Consider the following 23,901-nt stretch of genomic DNA (forward strand, 5'->3'; position numbering starts at 1 on the left):
CCCGTCCCCTGCTTATTTTCACTAATACAAAAAGAACATACAAATATTTGACACAAGTGATGCATAGCTAGCACAAAAACATTGGACAATTTCAAATGTATTAAGTGAAAGTCAGACCAAATGCCTTATCTACTTATTAATCTTATAAAATGTCAAGCTTGATAGGCTAGTAAACAACAAATAAAAACTGCTTTTCCAGCTTTTTAATTACATCACAGGTTGGAGGTTAAAGGAAGACTTCACACACCTTAGCTTGCCTAAGTGATTTATTGGTGAATAGAGTGCCCTCTTTTTTTTTTTTTCAATTTACAAAGTGCAAAAGTACAAAGTGCAAAAGTACAAAGTACAAAGTGCAGATTTTTATAGAAATGGATGGCTCACAAGAGGTAGGTGATTGCTCAGAGCACCTGCTATGACTTCTCATTGAGTTGCAGTGAGAAGTCTATGATTGGACAGCCTATGATTGGACAGCCACAAGAAGATGGGGTTAGGAGGTAAGGGCTTGCAAAGGCTGTAGACAAGATATCTGCAGTTTTTGCAAGCTTTTTTTTAATTTTACCCCCAATGGAAAAAAAAAAAGCATAATTAAATACATGCACGTTTTCATTGGGCTTTATCTACTAAATTGTAAAAACTAAATTATATATATATATATATATACTAATACCAATGGAGGCTAAAGATACCAATCAGAAATAATGATTGAAAAATAAAAAATAATTTATTGAAAAAAAATATATATATATGTTAAAAATTGCCTAACGACTTGGCAATCACCCAGAGTGTCACACACTAGCTAAATATAGTGAAAAATAAAATAAAATAAATAAAGTAGAATAAATTAAAAGAAAGGGGCTTGATAACTGAAGATTCAGGAGTTCCAAAGGTGCACTCCAATTAATGTCTGTAAAGCACACGTCTGTGTTACAGAAAAATAATGATACACGTAAAGTATTGGGGGGGGAAGGATAAGATGCTTTTGAAAAAGTGTGGAAAGATTGGCAGAACCTGTGTAAATATAATTAAGGAAATTGCCTCAGTAGACAAAAAAGCCTTGATACAAAGTCTGCAAACAGCAGGCTCAATAAGTTGGCATGTGTGTTAAGATATAACAATTCATCAGAAAATGTTGCCAATATTTAGCACTGTCTGTTCGCTGTATGTGTAGACTGGCAGTAAATCTCAGTAAAACACCAAGCACTATAAGGCTATCGCAATTCCCAATGAAGTATAATGTACGCAGAGACAATACATCAATACGTGCTGCCAGTTAAACTGTCCGTTCGTTAAATATATAGACTAGTAATGGGTAACTGTAAACTGCAGGGCAAGAAAGGCTGTCACATTCCCCCATACGATAAGAATGATGCTGGATAGTGTGACAAGGTATTGTAGTCTCTTTGTAAACATAGAAAAACAGATCGATAGCCAGAGTTCTAGATATAACTAGATGTAGAACTGAGAAGGTTGCCGCCAGAACACAGGATTCAAAAAAACCACACGTATATTAAATATTCACAGAATGGCAGGGGGAGGAGGAAATGAAAAAATAAATAATAAAAAAACGAACTAGCTAAATAAGCTATCCGTAGATAGCCCCCCCGTGCCTTCAGGTGCACCTAAATCCAACCCCACTAGTAAGATGTACAGAAAGAATGGAGTGCAAACATGGAAACTAATGGTTAGCTGAGTACGATAAGCCACATGGTAATTCCCTTGACGCGCGCGTTTCACCCGACCAGGCTCGTCAGAAGGGAACCGGTCGGTGTGAAGCACTCGGTTTAAAAGAGAACACATAGCTCATGATTGGTTGACAGGGAGTGTATGTGATTGGTGAATAAATCTGACGTCACGGGAATGAGTCTTCCCATTTTGTGACGTTTGAAGGAGGGGGAGAATGTTAACCCCTCCGCTCCCAGACAGAAGGGAGCACTTACGAAAAATATTTTATACCGAGAGAGTAACTATTGGAAAGTTTATCCAAGGTTAATCAGACATGTGAAAGGAAATACAATAACGTTTATGTTTCAATGCGAATAAATAAATATAGAATAGATCCAAAAATGATGTTAGTAGATCTAAGCATGCAAGAAGAAAATAATTGGTACTAGTAATAAAAAAAAAACCTTCTGTGGAAAGTAATAAATATTAGAATAGAGTCCTAAATAGTAGAATAGATGATAATGAATAGGAAGAAAGAGAGAAAAGATGTCTCTGTAATGAGAGAAGAGAAAAGGGACTTAAAATTGGTGCCCTAGCTGGAATAGTGGGGCAACATTAGTTGCAATGTAAAATTAATTTCACTGAATAAAGACAAGTTTGTCAGTACAGGGAGAAAGATGAAAAAATAATAATAAAATAATTAAAAATAGGAAAGAAATAAGACTATATACCCAAATCACAGAGTGTATTTTTTTACTTGGCATCCAAGGTTGAATTAAGTAACGGTGATGTAAATTTATATACACAGGTAAGTATGTGTCTTGTCGCCATCCATAGAAGGGAAAATGAACCTGATAACAAAGTTGGATACCCAGACCATGAAGAAAAAAAGTGTAGTCAACCCAACACTCTAGTATAAGATGAAAAGGTTATTTAAACTTGGAAATGAATGGTATATAATGGGCGCCTATGTGGGAGTTCCTCAAAAAGAATATATTAATATTTACTTATGAATAAAAGGAGTAAAATTAAACTCCTCATTAAGGCCATTCGGAGTCAGAGTTTTAAAGTGATAGATCCATCTTGATTCCTTCATTAACAGTATCTTGTTGTAATTGCCTTTCCTGGAGTTCATGGATAGTCTCTCAATTGCTTGGAAGGTAAGGTGAGAGGGTTCGCCACTGTGATGTAGTCTCACATGATTTCCAACAGGGGTGGAAATCTTTAGGTTAGCAATGGAACCAATGTGTTGAAGGATCCTTCGCTTAAATTGTTGGTATGTTTTGCCGATGTATTGAGTCTTGCAACTACATGTTATCAAATAGATGACTTTGGTAGAACTGCAATTGATGAATTCTTTCACCTTGTAGACCTTTGATGTTGTTGTGCTCTCAATCGTTTTGGATGGTTTAACGTATTTACAGGCCTTACAGTGGCCGCATTGATAAATCCCTGCTGTTGGTGTTAGCCATGTTGGGTTATAAGTGTTCGGTTCAGTATGACTATGCACCAGATAGTCCCTGAGATTTCTTGCTCTGCGTGCAGTAATGGTTGGTAAGTTGCTGATATTGTCTTTAAGGTCTTTGTCATACTGTAAAATGGGCCAGTTGTGTAACATGATTAAAATTTTAATCCTCGGGTCCCTTTCCCATACGTGGGGGGACCGTGGGCCCTCCGGAGCCTCGTTCTCCCGATGCTCCTGTGGGTATGTGGACGGTGGGTCAGATTTCGTTCCGGTGTGCTCCCCTGCCCAGAAGGAGACTTGTTACTCCGAGTGGTTAAGCGAGATTGCGGTCGGGCTTGTAGGGGTGGACAGGAACGTATGCTCTGTTGTGCTCGCTTTGCGCCGGCCATTTTGTGCCCACCTTGTGGTTGCGGTGAGGAGTGATTGTCACGCTTGATTTCGGCTGGGATGTGTAGGCGCCGTGCCAGCCTGCGCGATAATGCCGCAAAGATTTTATTTAGCCTTGCTGTGTAGTCAGCTTGATCAGTGAGGATCGTGTTTGGCTCTCTTGTGCTCTCTCCGGGTTGCTTGGGCGTCATCCTCGCCTCAATCCCAGGTGCTTTCCGAAGCCGTTGTGTGTCAGGCTGTAGTGCGGGGGTAGTCGCCCCCAGCGAGGACCGGGATGTCCCCCACCGGTCCAGAGGGGGGGGGTTGCAGGGCCGTGCTGAGTGTTTGCTTGCGAGTGTGGCCTGTGTCAGGGGATCGGCCGTCTCGCCCAAGTTGCAGGCTCCGCTCCGAAGTAGGCCTCGTGGCCGGTTCAGGCATGTTCAGGTGATTTCGACGCGGGTCAGGGATCATTGTGTGCCCCTTGTGGTCCTGTGTCGTTCAATGGGATCCGTTTGGTGTTGGCACCAGTAGTTCGGGCAAGATTGGTGTTTTTGTGCCTTCTATTGCAGGAGCTCTCAGAAAGCACGACCGGCCATCTTGGCTGTCAGGCCCCGCCCCCCCATTCTGTGAATATTTAATATACATGTGATTTTTTTGAATCCTGTGTTCTGGCGGCAACCTTCTCAGTTCTACATCTACTTATATCTAGAACTCTGGCTATCGATCTGATTTTCTATGTTTACAAAGAGACTACAATACCTTGTCACACTATCCAGCATCATTCTTATCGTATGGGGGAATGTGACAGCCTTTCTTGCCCTGCAGTTTACAGTTATCCATTACTAGTCTATATATTTAACGAACGGACAGTTTAACTGGCAGCACGTATTGATGTATTGTCTCTGCGTACATTCTACTTCATTGGGAATTGCGATAGCCTTATAGTGCTTGGTGTTTTACTGAGATTTACTGCCAGTCTACACATACAGCGAACTGACAGTGGTAAATATTGGCAACATTTTCTGATGAATTGTTATATCTTAACACACATGCCAACTTATTGAGCCTGCTGTTTGCAGACTTTGTATCAAGGCTTTTTTGTCTACTGAGGCAATTTCCTTAATTATATTTACACAGGTTCTGCCAATCTTTCCACACTTTTTCAAAAGCATCTTATCCTTCCCCCCCAATACTTTACGTGTATCATTATTTTTCTGTAACACAGACGTGTGCTTTACAGACATTAATTGGAGTGCACCTTTGGAACTCCTGAATCTTCAGTTATCAAGCCCTTTTCTTTTAATTTATTCTACTTTATTTATTTTAGTTTTTTTTCACTATATTTAGCTAGTGTGTGACACTCTGGGTGATTGCCAAGTTGTTAGGCAATTTTTAACATATATATATATTTTTTTCAATAAATTCTTTTTTATTTTTCAATCATTATTTCTGATTGGTATCTTTAGCCTCCATTGGTATTAGAATTAATAATACCTCTTATATGTTTCCAATACCCCCATATTGGTATACTACCCATTCTTTTTCTTCTCTCAATATATATAAATATATATTTATTTTTTTCTAGTGGAGTGTTTCTTTTGAAGAGAGCTAAGTACATTGATGATGCTATTATTTGGCAGGTATGTCCTTAGCCCAATATGTTCAGTAACACAATTAAAGTGTATGTGTGACCTTTTTATTTGTAAAAATGTGTTGCTATGTGGCCAATGTTGCTATGTTATCTTATGGTTACAGTGTTTATTAGCCCTTTAATTGGTCTAACTGTATGAGAAATAATTGGTTGAAGGATTAATTTGGTCACCATAACAATTTAATTGAAATAATGTTGTTTTGGTGTTAGGAAGTTCTTGGCACTGATTCACATTTAGGGGTTAAAATGTGCAGGATCACTATACCTCCCTTTCCTTCGCAGTGTGATATCTTAGATAACAAAAGACTCAGACGGCATTGGGCGAGGGTGCTGCTGATTGGCTGAGAGCAGTCAGCCAACGCTCCAAGACAATCAGTAGCTCCTCATTCATAAAAAGCTTCATAAAAAAGCTTCTCATTCATAAAGACAAGGGCTGATGTTTGCAGCGTTTTTTTTCTGGTCGCCAGCAAAGACTTTTACGTTTTATGTGTTGAGTTTGTGAAGTGTGGGAAGGTTGCATTAATGTGTCAATAGCTCTTCTATAGAAGTATTGTGATCTCTGAAATGTGTTTGAGTGTCTACCATAATGTATAGGACAGTGGTAGTCTGGTAGTGGTAAAAAAAATGTTGCTGAAATGCATTGGAACAGTGGGATTATGATTCCTTCGATATTAACGGCTCATTGGTTGTTTTAACACATAAAGCACTCCAGCTTGCCAAAAGGTACCTTATGTGTTGAAAGTGTGTTTTCTTTTTTCATTTTGTAAAACTGCTGCTTCAGCAGAAATTGGCACTTTTATAATTTTTTCCAGTTACACCTTCCCAGCTTTGTGACTGAGATTTGTTTTCCATATTGCTGATCTCTACGGAGCTAAACAGAAGTGATAGGTGTTTGTCTCGCCTTTCGGTTTCTCAATAAACTGTAATACAGCTCATTGAGGAGTCTGTGATTGGTCAGTTGCACACACCTATGGCTAATCTACAGTGCTTCTCAGTGATTTATTAATCTTCTCTGATTGGTTAATATACAGCCAGAGATAAGATTGTCTGTACTTGGGAAGATGGAGGATGTTTGCAATAGCTGTCGAAATTGATAGCCACAATTTCAAAGAACCATAAAGATTCATGCACAAATCACATGCATGCTTTCTTATTGGGAATATCTACTGAACTGACATTAATTGAAATCTTAATTACAAATCATTTTGTTTCTCTTTTGCTTGACACAAACTATATCGTGCTTAAAGGGAACCTAGCTAGTGTCCCGAAAATAACAATAGTCTTTTTAGGGGGACTATAGGTTTCCTTCTATCACTGTGACCACTGTCCACCTTCATTTGCAAGTAAAAAAAGTAAAAAGTAAAGTCAAAGAAAGGTTACTTACCACATTTTCAGTGGCAAGACAACTCCGCTGCAGCCACCCGCTCCGCCTTCATCTTCATCAGCATGCCGGCTGGCATCTTCCATAATCTCCCGGCACACCTGAAGTTTCTTCTAAAAGGCAGTATTTTTATTTGAAACAAGAAAGTGGAGACAATATTTCGGCTCCTCTCTGAGCCTTTATCAAGTCTTATCAAGATGTTGGATATTTCTTTTCTTCCATTTGATGTCTTCAGGGATTGGCCTCCCCAATCTGGAGCACCCTGCAGGAAGTATTCCCCCTTTTTTAGTGTGTGTATTATACTCTTTTTTTTTTTGCAATCAATCTTCCATAATCTCATCCAATTCAATGCTTCTCTTAAAAAAAGCATTGGTTGACAAGGTGTTGACATTCTGAGCCAAATGCTGCTTTCCTCCAAGTCAATGCAGCACTATGCTAGGTGTTTGATCTCCGGACCATGTTTGACTCAGTTCTGGAGGTGGAAGCGTCTCCAGTGACTGTCAGAAAGACTGCTACTAGAGGTACCGGTATCTTTAACCCTACAATGCAAAAATTGCAATTTCTACAAACTGGCAATGGTTTATATTGAAGGGTTAAACCGACAGAACCACTGAAATGTTTACACAGATATTAAACAAACAGTGATACACACATAACTTAACCAATCTTGATTGTCTTGAACATTGTCATCTGAATTATTGTTGGATGCAAATTATTATCAGACCTCCTCTGTGTTTCAAATTATCCAACCTGTCAGATGATGTTTCCCCATTTCAGACACATAAAATAATTGTATTTTTGTTGGAATTATATAGACTAGCCACATGACGTATAGACAATCATTTTCCTTTTTTTTCCATTTTGTGATTGTACACTTAGACACAAGACATGCATTTTCCTTATTATTCCTTTTTTTGTAGAATTATATATTGTAAAATTATAGTGTTGCTAAGACTGTGCGCTGATGGATAAAACCTGCAATTTATACCAGTCATTACAGGAGTCATAGTGGCGTCAAGAATTGTGTTTATATTTTCTACCAATCCCTTGACATTTGCCTGGCTTTCAGGGACATTTTCCTGAAAGAAGTAGAATAGGAATCCCTTTTTATTGGTAGTGATCTGCTGTTTGCCCAGTAGATGGCTTTGCTTGCAGTTCCCAGCAGAAGCCACACTTTGCTGCATTACAAAATCACTGTCTCAGCTAGGAAGTCTTAGCTGCTGGTGTGTGTGAGAGAGAGCAGGTGGACACATGACATTCACAGGATTCTATTCAGACAATTTACAAGTGCTCACTTTCTTTTAAATGCAGTGTGCAACACAAGCTTGATCCAGATGTAAGAAGACAGAAGCAAACAGTGTGTCTCTGGAAATGCTGTTAAAGGACAAGGAAGTTTATCACATAATATCTAAATGAGGATTGACTTATTTTACAAATTATTTTCCAAAGGACTTTGTTTTCTTCTGTGACATGGGATCTAAGAGAAAATAAAAAAAACAACAGAATAAAAACAAAAACAACAACACACAAAAGGAAGAAAAAAACCATTTAGAATATAATGTGAAAATGAGCTGAGACAATGAGCTGAAAGTGCTTTTTTTCCCCAAGACATAAGAAAATAATCCTGCTTACTTTTGAAGGAAGGCATTTGCAACACAATCAGACAATGAGCCCAGAAAACTGCTTTTTGCTTGACTTTGAAACAGACAACTTTCCCCTAGCCAGCACCTGTTTGAACCAAAGCACAAACCATTCATCTGAAGTTCCATTTCAACCTGGAGTGAGCTATGCCATTGCTCCAGCCTATGGGATGCTCATTCTGATTGGACTTATTGGGAATATAACACTCATCAAGATTTTTTGCACAGTGAAATCCATGAGAAATGTCCCCAATCTCTTTATCTCCAGCCTGGCACTGGGAGATATTCTACTACTGGTGACCTGTGTCCCTGTGGATGCCAGCAGATACCTGGCAGATAAATGGATCTTTGGCAGGGTGGGCTGCAAACTTATTCCTTTTATTCAGCTCACCTCTGTGGGGGTGTCTGTGTTCACCCTGACAGCCCTCTCTGCAGACAGGTATGTAATGAAAGTGAGTGGTTTATATAGGAGCCTCTGTAGCAGCTGTTAAAAGTTCCATACATATGGTACAGCTGCATAGAATGTAGTTACTCCGTCATTGATACACTGTGACAGTGCCGAATGGCACAGGGTTTATTACATTAACCATCGTGGTTGTTTGTTATAAACCTGTTCTAATACAAAAAGACAAACATCCCCAGCTGTTGTAGAACTAGAACTACTAGCCAGGCGTATGGCTTAAAGCATGATAGGAGTTGTAGTGATGCAGCAACTGGGCTTCTTCTATCTTTTAACCACCAGACAGTATAGCTTGCAAAATTTGTATTATTTTTAATTTGTAATAGTTACAAAATGTGTCATTTCGTCTCCTGTCCCAGTGCCAGTGGCATCTTATAGACCTTACTGGACGATCGGTCACACTAAGTCCTAAAAAGCATTAATACTGCGTGAAATAACCACATAGAGATAGGATCTAATGCTGGATGAGCTCCTAACATAAGGCACAAGGGCATGCTTAAGATTATATTTTAAAAATGTAAATTAACAAATGTATGAATTGTCTGACTATAGTATCAGACTGTCTGCCTATCTATCTATCTATCTATCTATCTATCTATCTATCTATCTGTCTGTCTGTCTGTCTGTCTGTCTGTCTGTCTGTCTGTCTGTCTGTCTGTCTATCTATCTATCTAATATATCATTAACTCTGCTAAATTTTGCTTATCCATTTATGGGTTACTATATTCTATTTAATGATGTAGTGCTATAGTGACATAAAATCCCTGGGATGCTATCATTAAATAGTGATTTATCTAAGATATTATATTGATTTAAATACTAGGGTAATATCTGTCAGTAAGAGAGCTATGTCTATATAACCTTATAATCCTTAAATGTGTTTTACATTTACATAGATAATGCTATGTTCCTTAAATACCCAGTTAAGATCTATCTATTGCACTTAAAATTCCTTATTCTGTTTAGATGTACATTAATTGTTCATATATGGTCTGTCCATAGGAACATGCATATTTTAATATTCTGGCATACTATATGTATGATTATTAATTAATTCATTAATAAAATAGAAAAAAAAAATAAATAAGAGTAATTAATCTACATGATCCTGCTACCCTTAAATGCTCAGAGTTATTTGTGGTATTTAAAAATAAGGAACTGTTAAAAAAAAATAATAAAGGAACACAGAATACTTGAATACAGGGACTGTCCTACCGCAGGTGATACTGCACAACATCATTTATTCATTTAGTCAAATCATGCCTCTAGTAGGTACATCTGTTTAGGCTAATGTGTTGTGGGTCATTGCATTGTTTGTATGTAACCCCATTATTGGCACTAACCTGTTACTTGCACTACATGTAAAAGGATAAGAAATCATTTAGAAGTGATCAAAACTGCCTTGCATGTATAAACAAATGACAGAATTTGGTTTTGTAATGGACCTACCTTAGCTATGTAATTACAGCACATCTACAGGACTTAGACAATTGGATAAAGTGGGTCACTTTCTGTTAGTCTGGAACATTGGAATACTGAAGAATGTAATTGCTATAAGTTGCCTTCTATAATAAACATTATACACAAGAATCTGAGCACTTGTTACAGAGTGCCCTGTATAATAACCTTTATACTGAGAAATGTGGACACCTAAGACAATATAGTCAAATATAATAATCTCATAAAGAAGAATTCAGCCAATGGCTCAATATTTTCTACAATATTAATACAGTTAGGGCTGTAAACATTTTATATATATATATATATATACATATATACAGCATATCTGTTATAAACCCGCATATAAAATGATTTAGATTATTTCCTACATATTACTCATTCTAATTCTATATTGTCCTATATAATAACACTTTGCAGAAAACTATAGACAGTTGTTAAATATTTTCCTATAGCTTGATCATTATACTGAGTGTGGTATACTGTCTAATATACTGTTCTATACAATAATTATTATACTGAGAGCTTTGACATTTGTTACATGTTGATAATAAGTTGACCTTTATATAGAAAGGGCTGTGGGCTTTATAAACCTTTATACAGAGGACAGTATACAGAGGGAGTGGGACACATTTTTTATATATATTATTTTATATAATAACCATTATATGGAGGGATGTGGGCACCTGTTATATTGTCTTATACAATAACCCTCATACAGAACAGTGTGGGCGTGTTTATATAAAGTGTCATGAATTACATTTACTATACGGACACTCGCTGTAGAGCTCTGTGAGTACTTGATGTACTGAGGATATGATACATCATTTATAATGATCCTGTGAACACTTGTGAGAGGACTTCAGCTTGAATGTTACCTTTAAAAGTTCATTTCCATCACAAGTGCCATTATCAGCACTATAATGATGTTGCATTCATCAGATTATTATTAACGTGCCATTTATTACGGCACATGTCATTGCAGAGTGAGGTACAGTGGGCTAATCCTCTTTAGTACTGGAGATTCTAGGGACTTTGTATTTCATCCCTCTCAGCGAGCCAAGTTTAGATCTACAATACACAAAATCTTGAGTGTATCAAGATAATCCATAGACCAGGGGTAGGCAATCTTTGGTACTCCAGATGTTGTTGACTACATCTCCCATGATGCTCTTACAACCATAATTCTGGCAAAGCATCATGGACAATGTAGTCCACAATATCTGGCATGAAGTGGACATTACATCCTTACTCAAATGATACTCGAAATTTCAAACATACAATTTTGAATGCCATCAACAGATGTCACACAGAGGACATTTCTTGTTCTGAGGCTGTTGTTAATTGCTAGGGACAGGAATGGAGTCCATTGTTAAACAGAGGATTGTGGACACGTTTTAAATTTAGTCTCGCAATGCTCCATTTATGTCCCTGTGGACTACAGAGCTGCTCTTTTTTTGGAAGAAAATTTCTCCAAATGCTCTGTATAGTTGTGATGCCTGGTTTGCCAATGGTACTGTGCTTTTTGTATGTATTTTGATACATGGCGTTTAGATTGCTTGATAAGATCCTTGTAAACTTTTTTTCTCTTCACAATAATTTGTTTGTTTCCTTTTTATAGTGCCATTGTATAACACTGAAAAATAGGATGTAATAGTAGCAGTAATTACCATGATGTAATTTTTTGGAAAACTACATCCCAAAAAGTTGCCAGAAAAAAAAAGTTTCAAAACACCAAGAAGCTTTGTTTCTGTGAGTGTTGTGTGGTGACTGAGTGTTGCATGTGTGTGAATATTTGTAGTAGATGTGACTTAGAGCTGTATATGTCCTGGTTGAGTGTACCTATATGTCCTGGTTGAGTGTTGAGTGTTTGGTGGCTGAAAATTGTGTTTGTTGGATGAGTCTGAGTTTTTTATGTATGTGTTTGTTACTTGCACCCCTACTGCTTACCTTTTTAGCTGGAGGAGGTGTTGTCCCTGATGATCAAGTGAAGTACTCTGGTGAGCTGGATTCCTGGTGGTCTCATGGGGGAGCATTGGGGTCTGCATTCCTATTGGGTGTAGATCACTTTCAGAGTTCCCTTGTGGTCTGAAACTCAGTACGTGATTTAGAGTGTTGGCTGCGGTCCTCTAAATCAATGAGAAGCACTGGGGTGGGGAGGCACCAAGCTCCCTCATTCAAGTGGTTATGGTATCTGGAGTCCTTTAACACCACCCTACCATTCAGTGTTAAAATATTTGTAATGTTTTAATGTTAAACAAGGGTCACCAGCAGACCATGACTGTGCTGTTTGAAATAATAAGGAAGCATTAATCTGAGTAGCTAGCAATGGCTGGCTTTGATTGGTTGAGAGTGTGAGCTGACCAATTTTAGCCTATCACAGTGCCCTTTGTTGTTATGAATTAGTATGGTTAGGAGGAAGTGTATAATCTTTGCTTTAGCCATACCACCAGTGGGAGCTGGGTGGTGCGTAGGAGACACCTCACCAATGTAAACTGCTTGAAAATGGTTTAACACTGAATGGAGGGGCAGTACTCGAGGCACTCGAATTAGTTAAATAAATACCTACAGTGTCCCTTTAAGTAATTACTTCAGGACAATTGGTATTAAAAAAAAGGGAAGTGAACAGAAGGATGAGGTGATTTACGAACCAAAAAGCTTGTTAAACTGCGGCTGTACACCATTATGAACTGACTTGAGAGCTGCCGTTTGGGTGATCACATAACTATAGAGTTAAAATAAAGCACATTTAGAAATGGTTATTAAACTGAATGATTAATAAATAATGTTATGCAGTGGCAGCTCTAGACTTTGTGAGGCCTTAGGCGAAACTCAAACATGAGGCCCCAACTAATAACCAAAGTGAAAATAAATTGGGGTTGCATTGTGTGTATAAGGTGGGTAGTCAAACATACTTTTTATCCCACAGGTGGTCCTGTGGATTCCTATCTGGTCTGCAGCTCCGTTGGGTGTAGAGCTGCAGACCATGTGGTACGTGTCTTGCAATCTCCAGAAGTATCAGAGCGTTGCGTGGTAACCCTCGGCAACGTTCTGATTTGCTGGAGATCGCGTGACACCTCAGTCTGCAGCTCTGCACCCAGAGGAGCTGCAGACCGGAGGCTGTACAGGGTGCTCTTCTCCCAGGGCAGAGTGAATGGAGGGGCCGTCACAAACAGAGGGCCCGACATGTCAGTTTGCCATATGGTGATTTAGGCGGCTGTGAGGCCCCAGTCTGCGTGGGGCCTTAGGCGGCCGCCTAAATCCCCTAATTAGAGAGCCGCCTCTAATGTTATCCATTGAAATGATAAGCCGTGTGACTTATATAACTTGTACCAGTTTATGCCTGTGTGATATTTGTACCAGGCATTTGTACTCTGGTGTTTTTAGCCAGATTAATGCTCTCACCAACTCTCATTGCTCATTCCAGTTCACAGTATAAAAACTCCAGCATTCTAAAATAAAGCAAATTAAAGCAATTACATTCATGCTAGACTGATAATTAATACGCCATAGCTGATAGCTGATTGCAACCTTATGAACAAAATGTTAATACTTGAACATGTGCTTTGCGTCAGGAAATGTACCGTTCTATCAAAGAAACTGACTTTTGTGGTTAATTAACTAAATCTGTTAGAAGAATTTGTTAGAGCTTTCACTACCTTTCTACTAACAAATGTCAGAATCCAGTTTTCATTGGGCTTAGAAAGTAACGTGTGATCCATTTGACGTATGGGAAGCATTACTAGAATATTAATAATGCTTAAACAATTTTAAGAAAACTATTTGAAAAATATTGAGGGAATAAGATGTACTAGTGCTGCATTTCTTAAAGACACACTCCACTGAACAAATAAAAAATAAAAATAAATCACTGTATAATAGATATAACCCAATGATAAAATGCATGGATTTTATTATGCATTTCTAAACACAGCTTGCAAAAGCTGCAGGTGTCTAGTCTGAAGCCTCTGTAAGCCCTCCCATTGTAACCCAACCCAGATTTTCTGTGGCTGACCAATTAAAGACTTCCAAATGTAGCTTTATGAGAAGTCTTGGCACATTCCTACATTGAGCTAAACTACCAGGAAGACAACACAACCGGTTGCCTGATTGACAGTCGGGTGGTGTAACAAGGTTAATTTATGAAAGTGGCAATTTCTATTTAAATTTAAATTTTCTTTAAACGGATAAAAGGAAGACATACTCAGCAAGCGAGAGTGCTTTAGGAGTCTAGGGTGTCCCTTTAATTACTGGATCATGACCATGAAAGTATCTTCTTCTTTTTAAATGGATTCCCTTTGATTGGAAAAGCTCACTATACGTATTAAGGTTCTAGGGCCTCAGCAATGTCTCAAAACAAACTTCTTTTTAAATCAGCAATGGAGAAACCTTTTGCAGTGGGGAAAGTCTAACAAATTTATAGTTGATTTTGTTTTACACTATATCACAAAAGAAAAATTGTCATAGAACTAAAGTGAAATGAGTTGCCATGCTAATGGCAATGTACATGTGTTAAGTTCATGTAAAAAAAGTTTTGTGTGGGTCTTGTCTAGCGATCTATCACATGAGCTGTGAATAGTTTACAGAAAGCCACAAGAATTCATTTTAAGGTTACAATTTTTATTTGTCCATTCTCGGTATTCTCATGCATCCTGTTTTTCTTCCCTCCTTAAGTTTAAAGGGTAATCCAGACGGAATTACAGACCCCTAGCTTATGGTGCCTACGCTTCATCTCACTGACGAGGCCTACCAAGGCCAAAACTATCATCTGGGGTTGCGGTATCTCTCATGATCTAGACTGCTCTTTTGGGTGGGATCATTTTCATGTGCAAATGGTCTACTTTCTCCTTGTAATGGCACAAAATGAGCTTCAACTAGCTTCAAATCTGAGCGGGGAGCCCCTGAAGGGCAAGTTCTGCTTGAGCTGTTGTCCATTCTCAGTATCTTCTTGCACCCTGTTTTTTCGTTCTCCTTACAATTTACAAACTCTGTATTTATATTAGCAGAAGCAGTAAAAGTACTTCTGTGTAATCCAGGACAAATTGGAGGCGTGTTACTATTATGCAAACTGAGCAGAGTAATCTGAGCATACCAAACACAAATTCTCCCCATTTAGCCCCAGTTCTATAATTTCCAAACTGATCCAAATTGACCCTAAATTACATAAGTCAACCTTTAAAATAAGGCTGATTGAGTACGGTGGTTTTAACACATTACATTATGTATTTTTCTCATTTTGCTTATATCTGTTTTTGTTATTGTCATATTATTAATGACCAGTTAGTAAATCTAAAGATATATATTCCACATACTCCCGAGTGCCTTTTCAGATATTTTCCATGTATTCTTATAGATATGCTACACATATTTAATAAAGAACTAGCTGATATATTATTTATATATTCATTAAACTCTCTATGTTTATTATCTGTTTTCTGTTAACAGAAGTGGTTCAAATCGCTGGTCTAAAGCGGTCTTGCATAAATTGCTTATTTTAAGTCATGAGAAAAAAATTAAGTTAGCTCAAGGTCAGGACTTTGGCTTGACCATTCCAGAATGTTATATTTATTCTGTGGAAAAAAAACATTTGGTAGTATATTTTCTTGTATGTTTTACACAATTCTGCCAGTTTATCTTATGTTACTCTTCAGCTAATGGACAACTTGAAATTCTACAGAATTAATTGATACAATCCATTGTCAGAGTCTTAAGTCTTTGAAGCATCCACACAGCATTAAAATCTCATTACAATGTTCATGGATATATTTTTATTTTTTTGAATGCAGTGTTCAGTTTTATCAATATGTCCATTGTGCTTAAAAGTTCCACGTATATAATGTTTATATAATACATTCTAGAATAACAATCTGGATTTTCCATTTAACTACTGGGACATGTGAAGTGGAGGAGGTAGTCTCGTCTTTTCTTTTTTTGTTGTACTCCTCTGTAAACTATTTCTTATGTGGTTTGCTTATGGTGGACTCATAAACTTTGACTTTAATCAGTGCAAGAGATGCCTTTATGCCCTGTTCTTTGGATCTTCTGGGGGATTATACTTTTTGATCATGTAATAATTTTAGATGGATAATCACTTCTGAGGAGAACAATAATAGTTTTCACATGTTCACTATATGTCTGGCAATTCATTAACAGAGGCCAATGTCTTTAGGTACGGTATATAAATCATGTAAGCATCATCGTCAAACCACTACTACTGGAACATGATTCAATTCACATGGCTTTGTCATGGAGAGCAATCTCTACTGGTGGCACTGGTAACCAAAGATCACGTTTGTTTCACAAGACAGATATTTGCGCTGCAGTGCCTGTAGGGGTTTTAAAAGCTTTTAGCTGCTATAGGTTCTTGAATTCCATGGCTGCGTCAAAGACCTGAACCCTTCTAGGTAGCTAACACGTCATGGAGTGAGATCTTGGATTCCAGTTGAACATAAGATTCTTCTCTTGGTCCCTGAATTAGTAGACGTGCTAGGATTGATATAATGGTTCCTCTTCAGCTATAAAGGACCTGGAGTAACATGACAGCTACAGAAAAAGCTACAGAGATGTGCCACAGTAGGCTTGGACCTCACTGTTCCTCTGCTTTTAAAATAGTAATTTTATATATAGTTCATATTAGGTTCAGAATTTAAAAATATGACAATGGTGTTACCTAGTGAGAAAAAACATCAATAACATTAAACTAAGCCAGGAATTACAGACAAGCTTGCTAAGTTAAAACCGCAGCCTAACGGCAGCTAAAGGGGCTATAGGTTTAACCCCTTAAGGACCAAACTTCTGGAATAAAAGGGAACCATGACATGTCAGACATGTCATGTGTCCTTAAGGGGTTAAACAAATCTGAAGTTAATATCTGGAATCATTTAATGATCTGCAGGAGGATCTTCAGCTGTGCATGTGGAACAAACAAGAGGTGGTAGAACTTAGGAAATTATGTGTTTTTTCATCATAGAAGCTTTTGTTTTAAGAAACTGGGCACAGTTAGAGAGTTTGATTTATTCTGCTTAATGTGACATGAGGAAAATGGTAAATTAACTATGAAAATATTCATTAATCTTTCCCATGGCAATTACTGCTTCTTGAATTATTCTCCATGGGATCACTTTGGGTTTTCTGAATTGAAGAGAACAGGTGCTGTAGAGATAGATGTTTCTTTACTGTGAAAAATACCAATAGAGAGCAATTCCAGAGAAGTTCTGCTTCTGAATAGCCTTAGGGGATTAGGTAGGTTTAGCAGTCCTTACGTTTAGCAATCCTAGTTTAAAATGTAATAAACATGAGAAAGGACACCTGATGGAACATATACTGGGCTAAGTGAGAAGGAGTGTTCCTATGTTCTTACTATAATTTGTAAATATCTCTGCTAGCAGAACATTTAAAGGGATCCTATTGGCAACAAAACAACTTTAGTCTAATGAAGCAGTTTCACACCTCCCCTGGCTATGATTGTCAGAGCCTGCATTAAAAAAAACTGGTTTCACTTTCAAACAGATGTAATTTACCTTAAATAATTGTATTTCAATCTCTAAATTGAACTTTAATCACATACAGGAGGCTCTTGCAGGGTCTAGCGAGCTATTAACATAGCAGGGGATAAGAAAATCTTAATTAAACAGAACTTGCAATAAAGAAAGCCTAAATAGGGCTCTCTTTACAGGAAGTGTTTATGGAAGGCTGTGCAGGGAGGTGTGACTAGGGTTCATAAACAAAGGGATTTAACTCCTGAATGGCAGGGGATTGAGCGGTGGGGCTGCGGGGGCATGTTCTGTGCACCGGAACTGCTTCGTTGGGCTAAAGTTGTTCAGGTGATTCCCTTTAAATACATAAAGGGAATCAACACAGTAAAGGAGGAGACCATATTTAAAAGAAGAAAAACTACCACAACAAGAGGACATAGTCTTAAATTAGAGGGGCAAAGTTTTAAAAATAATATCAGGAAGTATTACTTTACTGAGAGAGTAGTGGATGCATGGAATAGCCTTCCAGCTTAAATAGTAGAGGTTAACACAGAAAAGGAGTTTAAGCATGCGTGGGATAGGCATAAGGCTATCCTAACTATAAGATAAAGCTAGGGACTAATAAAAGTATATATAAAATTGGGCAGACTAGATGGGCCGAATGGTTCTTCTCTGCCGTCACTTTCTATGTTTCTATGTTTCTATGTTTCTATCATGCATCTGCAGTCTTAGTGCTCAATTCTCTGCAAGTTTGGGAGTTAAATCACTTTTGTTTTTGTCCACGCAGCCCTTGCCACACCTCCCCTGGCTGCGGCGCACATACCCTACATGAAAGAAATGGAGATGTTAACTTGCTTTAGAAGTGTTTATCTCCTGCTCTGTAAATCAAACTTGAATCACACACACACACAGGAGGCTCCTGCAGACTGTAGCAAGCTAGTAACAGTGCTGGAGATAAGAAATTCTAAATTAAACAGACTGTGCAAGAAAGGAAGTGTAAACAGTAGATGTCTCTTTACAGGAACTGTTTAGGAAGGATGGGTAAGTCACATGCAAGGAGGTGTGACTAAGGCTGTATAACCTAAGTAAGGCTTCCCCAAACTCCGGCGCCCTCTAGATGTTGCTGAACTACAACTCCCATGATTCTCAGCCTATCTACTTCATTCATAGAATCATGGGAGTTGTAGTTAAGCAACATCTGGAGGGCCGAAGTTAAGTGAAGCCTGAACTATAAATGGCAGAAAATGTAGCAGTGAAACTGCAGAGGCACGATCTATACATCAAAACTGCTTCATTAAGCTAAAGCTGTTTTGATTCCTATAGTGTCCGTTTAATAGCGGTTTGTCTGCACATCAGACCCATCACACAGTTTTTCGTGCCATCTTAGTTGGTATGTATGCAGAACGTATTCAGGCTTAATCACTACAGTGGGATTTCAAAGTTGATTCAAATAAAATTTCACATTTAAGTCCAACGTTACTGAAGTAGAGGGGGCGTTGACTTAGAATATTTTTTCCAGGTTGGCTAGTGTGGCTTTACATTTGAATTCACTTTGATTTAGCTAGATTATAAATCATTCCAACATTTCTCACTGTATAACATAATTAATTACTGCGTTTTCATTTTAAGTACCTGCAACTGTTTCATATCTTCATAATGTTTTCAATCCTGTAAATGCTTTGTCCACTCTACCTGCTGTTTAAACATCAACCAAAACAAATATCATGAAGTGAAAGTATAATCACTTTAAAGAACATGCGATAGGAGAAAGTACAGCAAACAAAAATTCATAGTTTTTTTCCCTCCTAATTGAAATAACCCTTCTTTCACGCTTATCTAATATTCATCGGGGTTAAGAGATTTTCAAACACAGAATGACATTTTAAAGTAAGATTTAATTTGTGTTATCATATTCAATGGTTACCGAAATGCATAACTAAACAAGCAACCTTGGGAAAATGATACCACAAGTAAAACCAACATTACATTTCTTAACTCTGTAGCACATATCAAAAGATTCAATATAGCGCACTCTTAAGGTTTAGATCCAAAATCACCAAATACTTATCTTAATTTGTAATATAAACAGTTCACTAACTGAATGCAAGAGGCTTGAAATGAGTTTAATTTAACTATTAAACAGTATAAATATAATATGGGGAGTGGGGGTACAAACAAACTGTAACGGGTGGCATCTCACATATTATGTTTTTATTAAAGGAACACTATAATCACCAGAACCACTGCAGCTTAATGTCAATGTACTGGTGTCTATAGCTGGCCCCTACAGTCTTAGCATTGTAAGCATTGCCTATTTAGAGGAAAGGCAGTGCCTTCAATGCTGCCTAGTAAGACCTCTAGTGGCTGTCACTCAGATGACCACTAAGGGACTTCCTGGTATTGGTCCTGCAAAGAGTGCAGGACTGACTTTCAGCATCTGCATGCACTAAGTGGAGACGCTAAACTCTCCCCATAAAGATGCATCTCCTCATCATGATTAATTATCTCAGCCAGGGAGGCAGGGCCAGTCATGGCAAGAGCAGCATTGAGTGAGATACAAGGTAAGTTAATCTCACATTTTCAGGCATTCGGAGTGGGGCTGGGAACTTAAACATTGAACAGGTTGCTATAACGTTAGCATGTTTGTATTCCTAACGCTGTAATGATCAATTAATCCAGGAATGATTTTATGTTTTATGGATGTAGCCTTATCTCTTCTCCTTCCCTTCCTTCTTTTCTTTGATATCCTGCCGAGTTACTAGTCACCCCATATGTTCTTCTCTCATTCCCTCCCTGTAATGTAAATAATAAATTCCCCTCTAGCACCTATTTACCAACCTCACTACTTAATATTAACCCATTCCCCTCCAGCCCTTGTCAGCCAACCTCATGACCCACTGTTACCCCCTTCCCCTCCACCCTCTGTCAGCCAGCCTCACTTTCCAATGTTAACCCCTTTGCCTTCAGCCCCTGTCAGCTCGCCTCACTACCCACTGCTAACCCTTTCCCCTCCAGCCCCTATCAGTCAACCTCACTACACATTGTTAACCCCTTCCACTCCAACCTCTATGAGCCAACATCTCTACCCACTGTTAACCCTTACCTTCCGTCCCATTAGCCAACCTTACTACACACTGATAACCCCTTCCCCTCCAGCCCCTGTCAGCCAGCCTCACTAACCACGTTAACCCCTCCCCCTCCATCCCATCAGCCAACCTCTACCCACTATAAAAAATAATTGGAATTATTATAATAGTGGAATTGATGCGCTAGCAACACTTTTATTCCATTTTGTTTGGCTGTCCGTACGGCTCATTTGTTTACCGAATCAACTCTGTGTGGTCCCTTTGTTTGCACCTTTTACTTACTGACAGCCCCTGGCTGTTAACCACAAATTGATCATTCGTACAAGTGCTTTCCCTGTGTGGCCGACATTCGTATAACCAAACACACTTGTTCCAACAATTGGCGGCCATCTTGTCTCCTGAACACGGGCAGCAGTACAGGGTAATCGACAGAGTGGAACTAATTTCTGATACACAACCCCACGAACACCCGGTGCGAGAACCCCGCGATCGGTCATTGTTTTGTTTTCTCTGGAACTGTTTTGGGGCATCACCTCGTGGACGAGTCAAAACTTCATTCGAATGGCGTTCCCGAAACACTGAAGGGATCTGAGTGATATTTTGTCAAAGTGTGCGCTCAGATCCAAGCTATTCAGTGATATGATTTCGTGGGATTCTGAAGTATTAAAATTTATTTTTGGCGTGTTTTAAAATATTGTAGATTTTTCTGTAACTGAGAGATAATTGAGTTATATACAGTTGCAAGAAAAAGTATGTGAATCCTTTGGAATGATATGGATTTCTGCACAAATTGGTCATAAAATGTGATCTGATCATCATCTAAGTCACAACAATAGACAATCACAGTCTGCTTAAACTAATAACACACAAAGAATGAAATGTTGGCATGTTTTTATTGAACACAACATGTAAACATTCACAGTGCAGGTGGAAAAAGTATGTGAACCCTTGGATTTAATAACTGGTTGAACCTCCTTTGGCAGCAATAACTTCAACCAAACGTTTCCTGTAGTTGCAGATCAGATGTGCACAACAGTCAGGAGTAATTCTTGACCATTCCTCTTTACAGAACTGTTTCAGTTCAGCAATATTCTTGGGATGTCTGGTGTGAATCGCTTTCTTGAGGTCATGCCACAGCATCTCAATCGGGTTGAGGTCAGGACTCTAACTGGGTCACTTCAGAAGGCGTATTTTCTTCTGTTTAAGCCATTCTGTTGTTGATTTACTTCTATGCTTTGGGTCATTGTCCTGTTGCAAAATCCATCTTCAGCTGGTAGACAGATGGCCTTAAGTTCTCCTGCAAAATGTCTTGATAAACTTTGGAATTCATTTTTCCTTCGATGATAGCAATCCGTCCAGGCCCTGATGCAGCAAAGCAGCCCCAAACCATGAGGCCCCCACCACCACACTTCACAGTTGGGATGAGGTTTTTATGTTGGTGTGCTGCGCCTCTTTTTCGCCACACATAGTGTTGTGTGTTTCTTCCAAACAACTCAACTTTGGTTTCATCTGTCCACAGAATATTTTGCCAGTACTGCTGTGTAGGGCCGGTGCAAGGATTTTTGACTACACAGGCGAAGATGCATTTTGCCAGCCCCCTACCCGTCGAAAAAAAAATGTATCTTCACCTGTGTGTCTTTTACCCCCCCTTTGACTAACTTACCCCCTTTAGTGTTTTATATCCCTTGTTTTATGTCCTGTCCCCCCTTTTATCCTTTGTGTGTCCCCTTTGCTGTATTTTATCTCTCTTGTGTCTCTTACAATCCTCCTTGTGTATTTTTACTTCCCATAGCACCTTTGCCTTTCTCTCCCCCTGCCCTTTTGTGTGGCTCTTTCTCCCCAACATATTTGTGCGTCTTTTTACCCCAGTACCTTTGTGCAGCTCTTTCTCCCCCTAGCCCCTTTGTGCTTCGTTCTCCCTCACAGCCCCTCTGTGCATCTTTCCCCCCAGCCCCTTACCCTTCTGTGTGACTCTCTCTCCCCCAGCCCCTTTGTGTTTGTCCCCCCGTATGTTTATTTGTGCCCCCTCCCCTCCTGTACCTTTTATTGTCCCTCCTGTACCTTTTATTGTCCCCCTGTACCTTTTATTGTCTCACCTCCTCTCCTCCTGAACCTTTCATAGTTGACCTTTACCTCCTGTGTCTTTCGATGCCCCCCCATACTGTTTAATGTCCCCCTCCCGTCCCATTTATTGCCCCCCTTCCTCTTCTGTACCTTTCATTGCCCCCCCTCCTGTATCTTTCATAATCCCCCTAATGTTCCTTTTACTGTCTCCCCTCCTGAACCTTTCATAGTCCCCCCTCCCTACCTGTCCCTTTTCATGTCCCCTCATCCTGTACCTTTTATTGTACCCCTACCCTCCTATACCCTTTCCCCCCTTCTGTCCTGTATTTTTTATTGTCACCCTCCCCTCTTGTACCTTTTATTGTTGTCCCCTGTATCTTTTATTGTCCCCCACTCCCCTATTCTACCTTGTATTATTGTTCCCCCTCCTGTACCTTTTATTGTCTTCCCTCTTGAACCTTTCATAGCCCCCTTCCTATACCTTTTTATTGTCCCCTTACCCTCCTGTACCTTTTATTGTTACCCCTCCTCTCATGTCTCTTTTATTGCCCCCACCTTCCTATACCTTTTTATTGTCTCCTTCCTCTCCCCTCCTGTACCTTTTATTGCCTCCTCTCTCCTGTCCTGTAAGTGTTATTGTACCCCTCCCCTCTTGTACCTTTTACTATTGTTCTCCCTTCTTTATCTTTTATTGCCCCCCCTCCCAACTGTACCTATCCCCTCGTACCTTTCACTGACCCCTCCGCACCTCCATCCATGTGTCTGAGCTGGAGGTCCGTGGCGAATTATCCGGTTTCCTGTTCTGGTCTGACAGGAAGCAGTTCGTTGCATTTCCTGTCAGACCGGGTAAGTAGCGTTCCGCCCGCTCAGCCACGCACCACGCAGTGACAGACAGGAGGAGAGCGATGCGAATGGCGCTCTCCTCCTTCTGGTCACCGGAGATCGCGCCCCCTGGATCCGTGCGCCCTAAGGCAGCCGCTTGGGCCGCCTTAGGGTAGCGCAGGCCCTGCTGCTGTGGAACATCCAGGTGTTCTTGTGCAAACTGTAAACGTGCAGCAATGTTTTGGTTGGACAGCAGTGGCTTCCTCTGTGGTATCCTCCCATGAAATCCATTCTTGGTTAGTGTTTTACGTATTGTAGATTCACTAACAGGGATGTTAGCATTTGCCAGTGACTTTTGTAAGTCTTTAGCT

General features: G+C 39.2%; 1 protein-coding gene across 1 annotated transcript in view; it reads left to right on the forward strand.

Moving 5' to 3' along the window:
• The first annotated feature begins 7,718 nt into the window (after positions 1-7,718).
• GRPR (gastrin releasing peptide receptor) overlaps positions 7,719-23,901 on the forward strand; it is a 116,605-nt gene continuing 100,422 nt past the window's right edge. The window contains exon 1 of the mRNA XM_063449210.1: positions 7,719-8,604. Coding sequence (XP_063305280.1) covers positions 8,192-8,604 — 413 coding nt within the window. The 5' untranslated portion in view covers positions 7,719-8,191. The remainder of the gene's footprint in view (positions 8,605-23,901) is intronic.

The sequence above is a fragment of the Pelobates fuscus genome, chromosome 1 (assembly GCF_036172605.1).
Source record: "Pelobates fuscus isolate aPelFus1 chromosome 1, aPelFus1.pri, whole genome shotgun sequence".
NCBI lineage: Eukaryota > Metazoa > Chordata > Amphibia > Anura > Pelobatidae > Pelobates > Pelobates fuscus.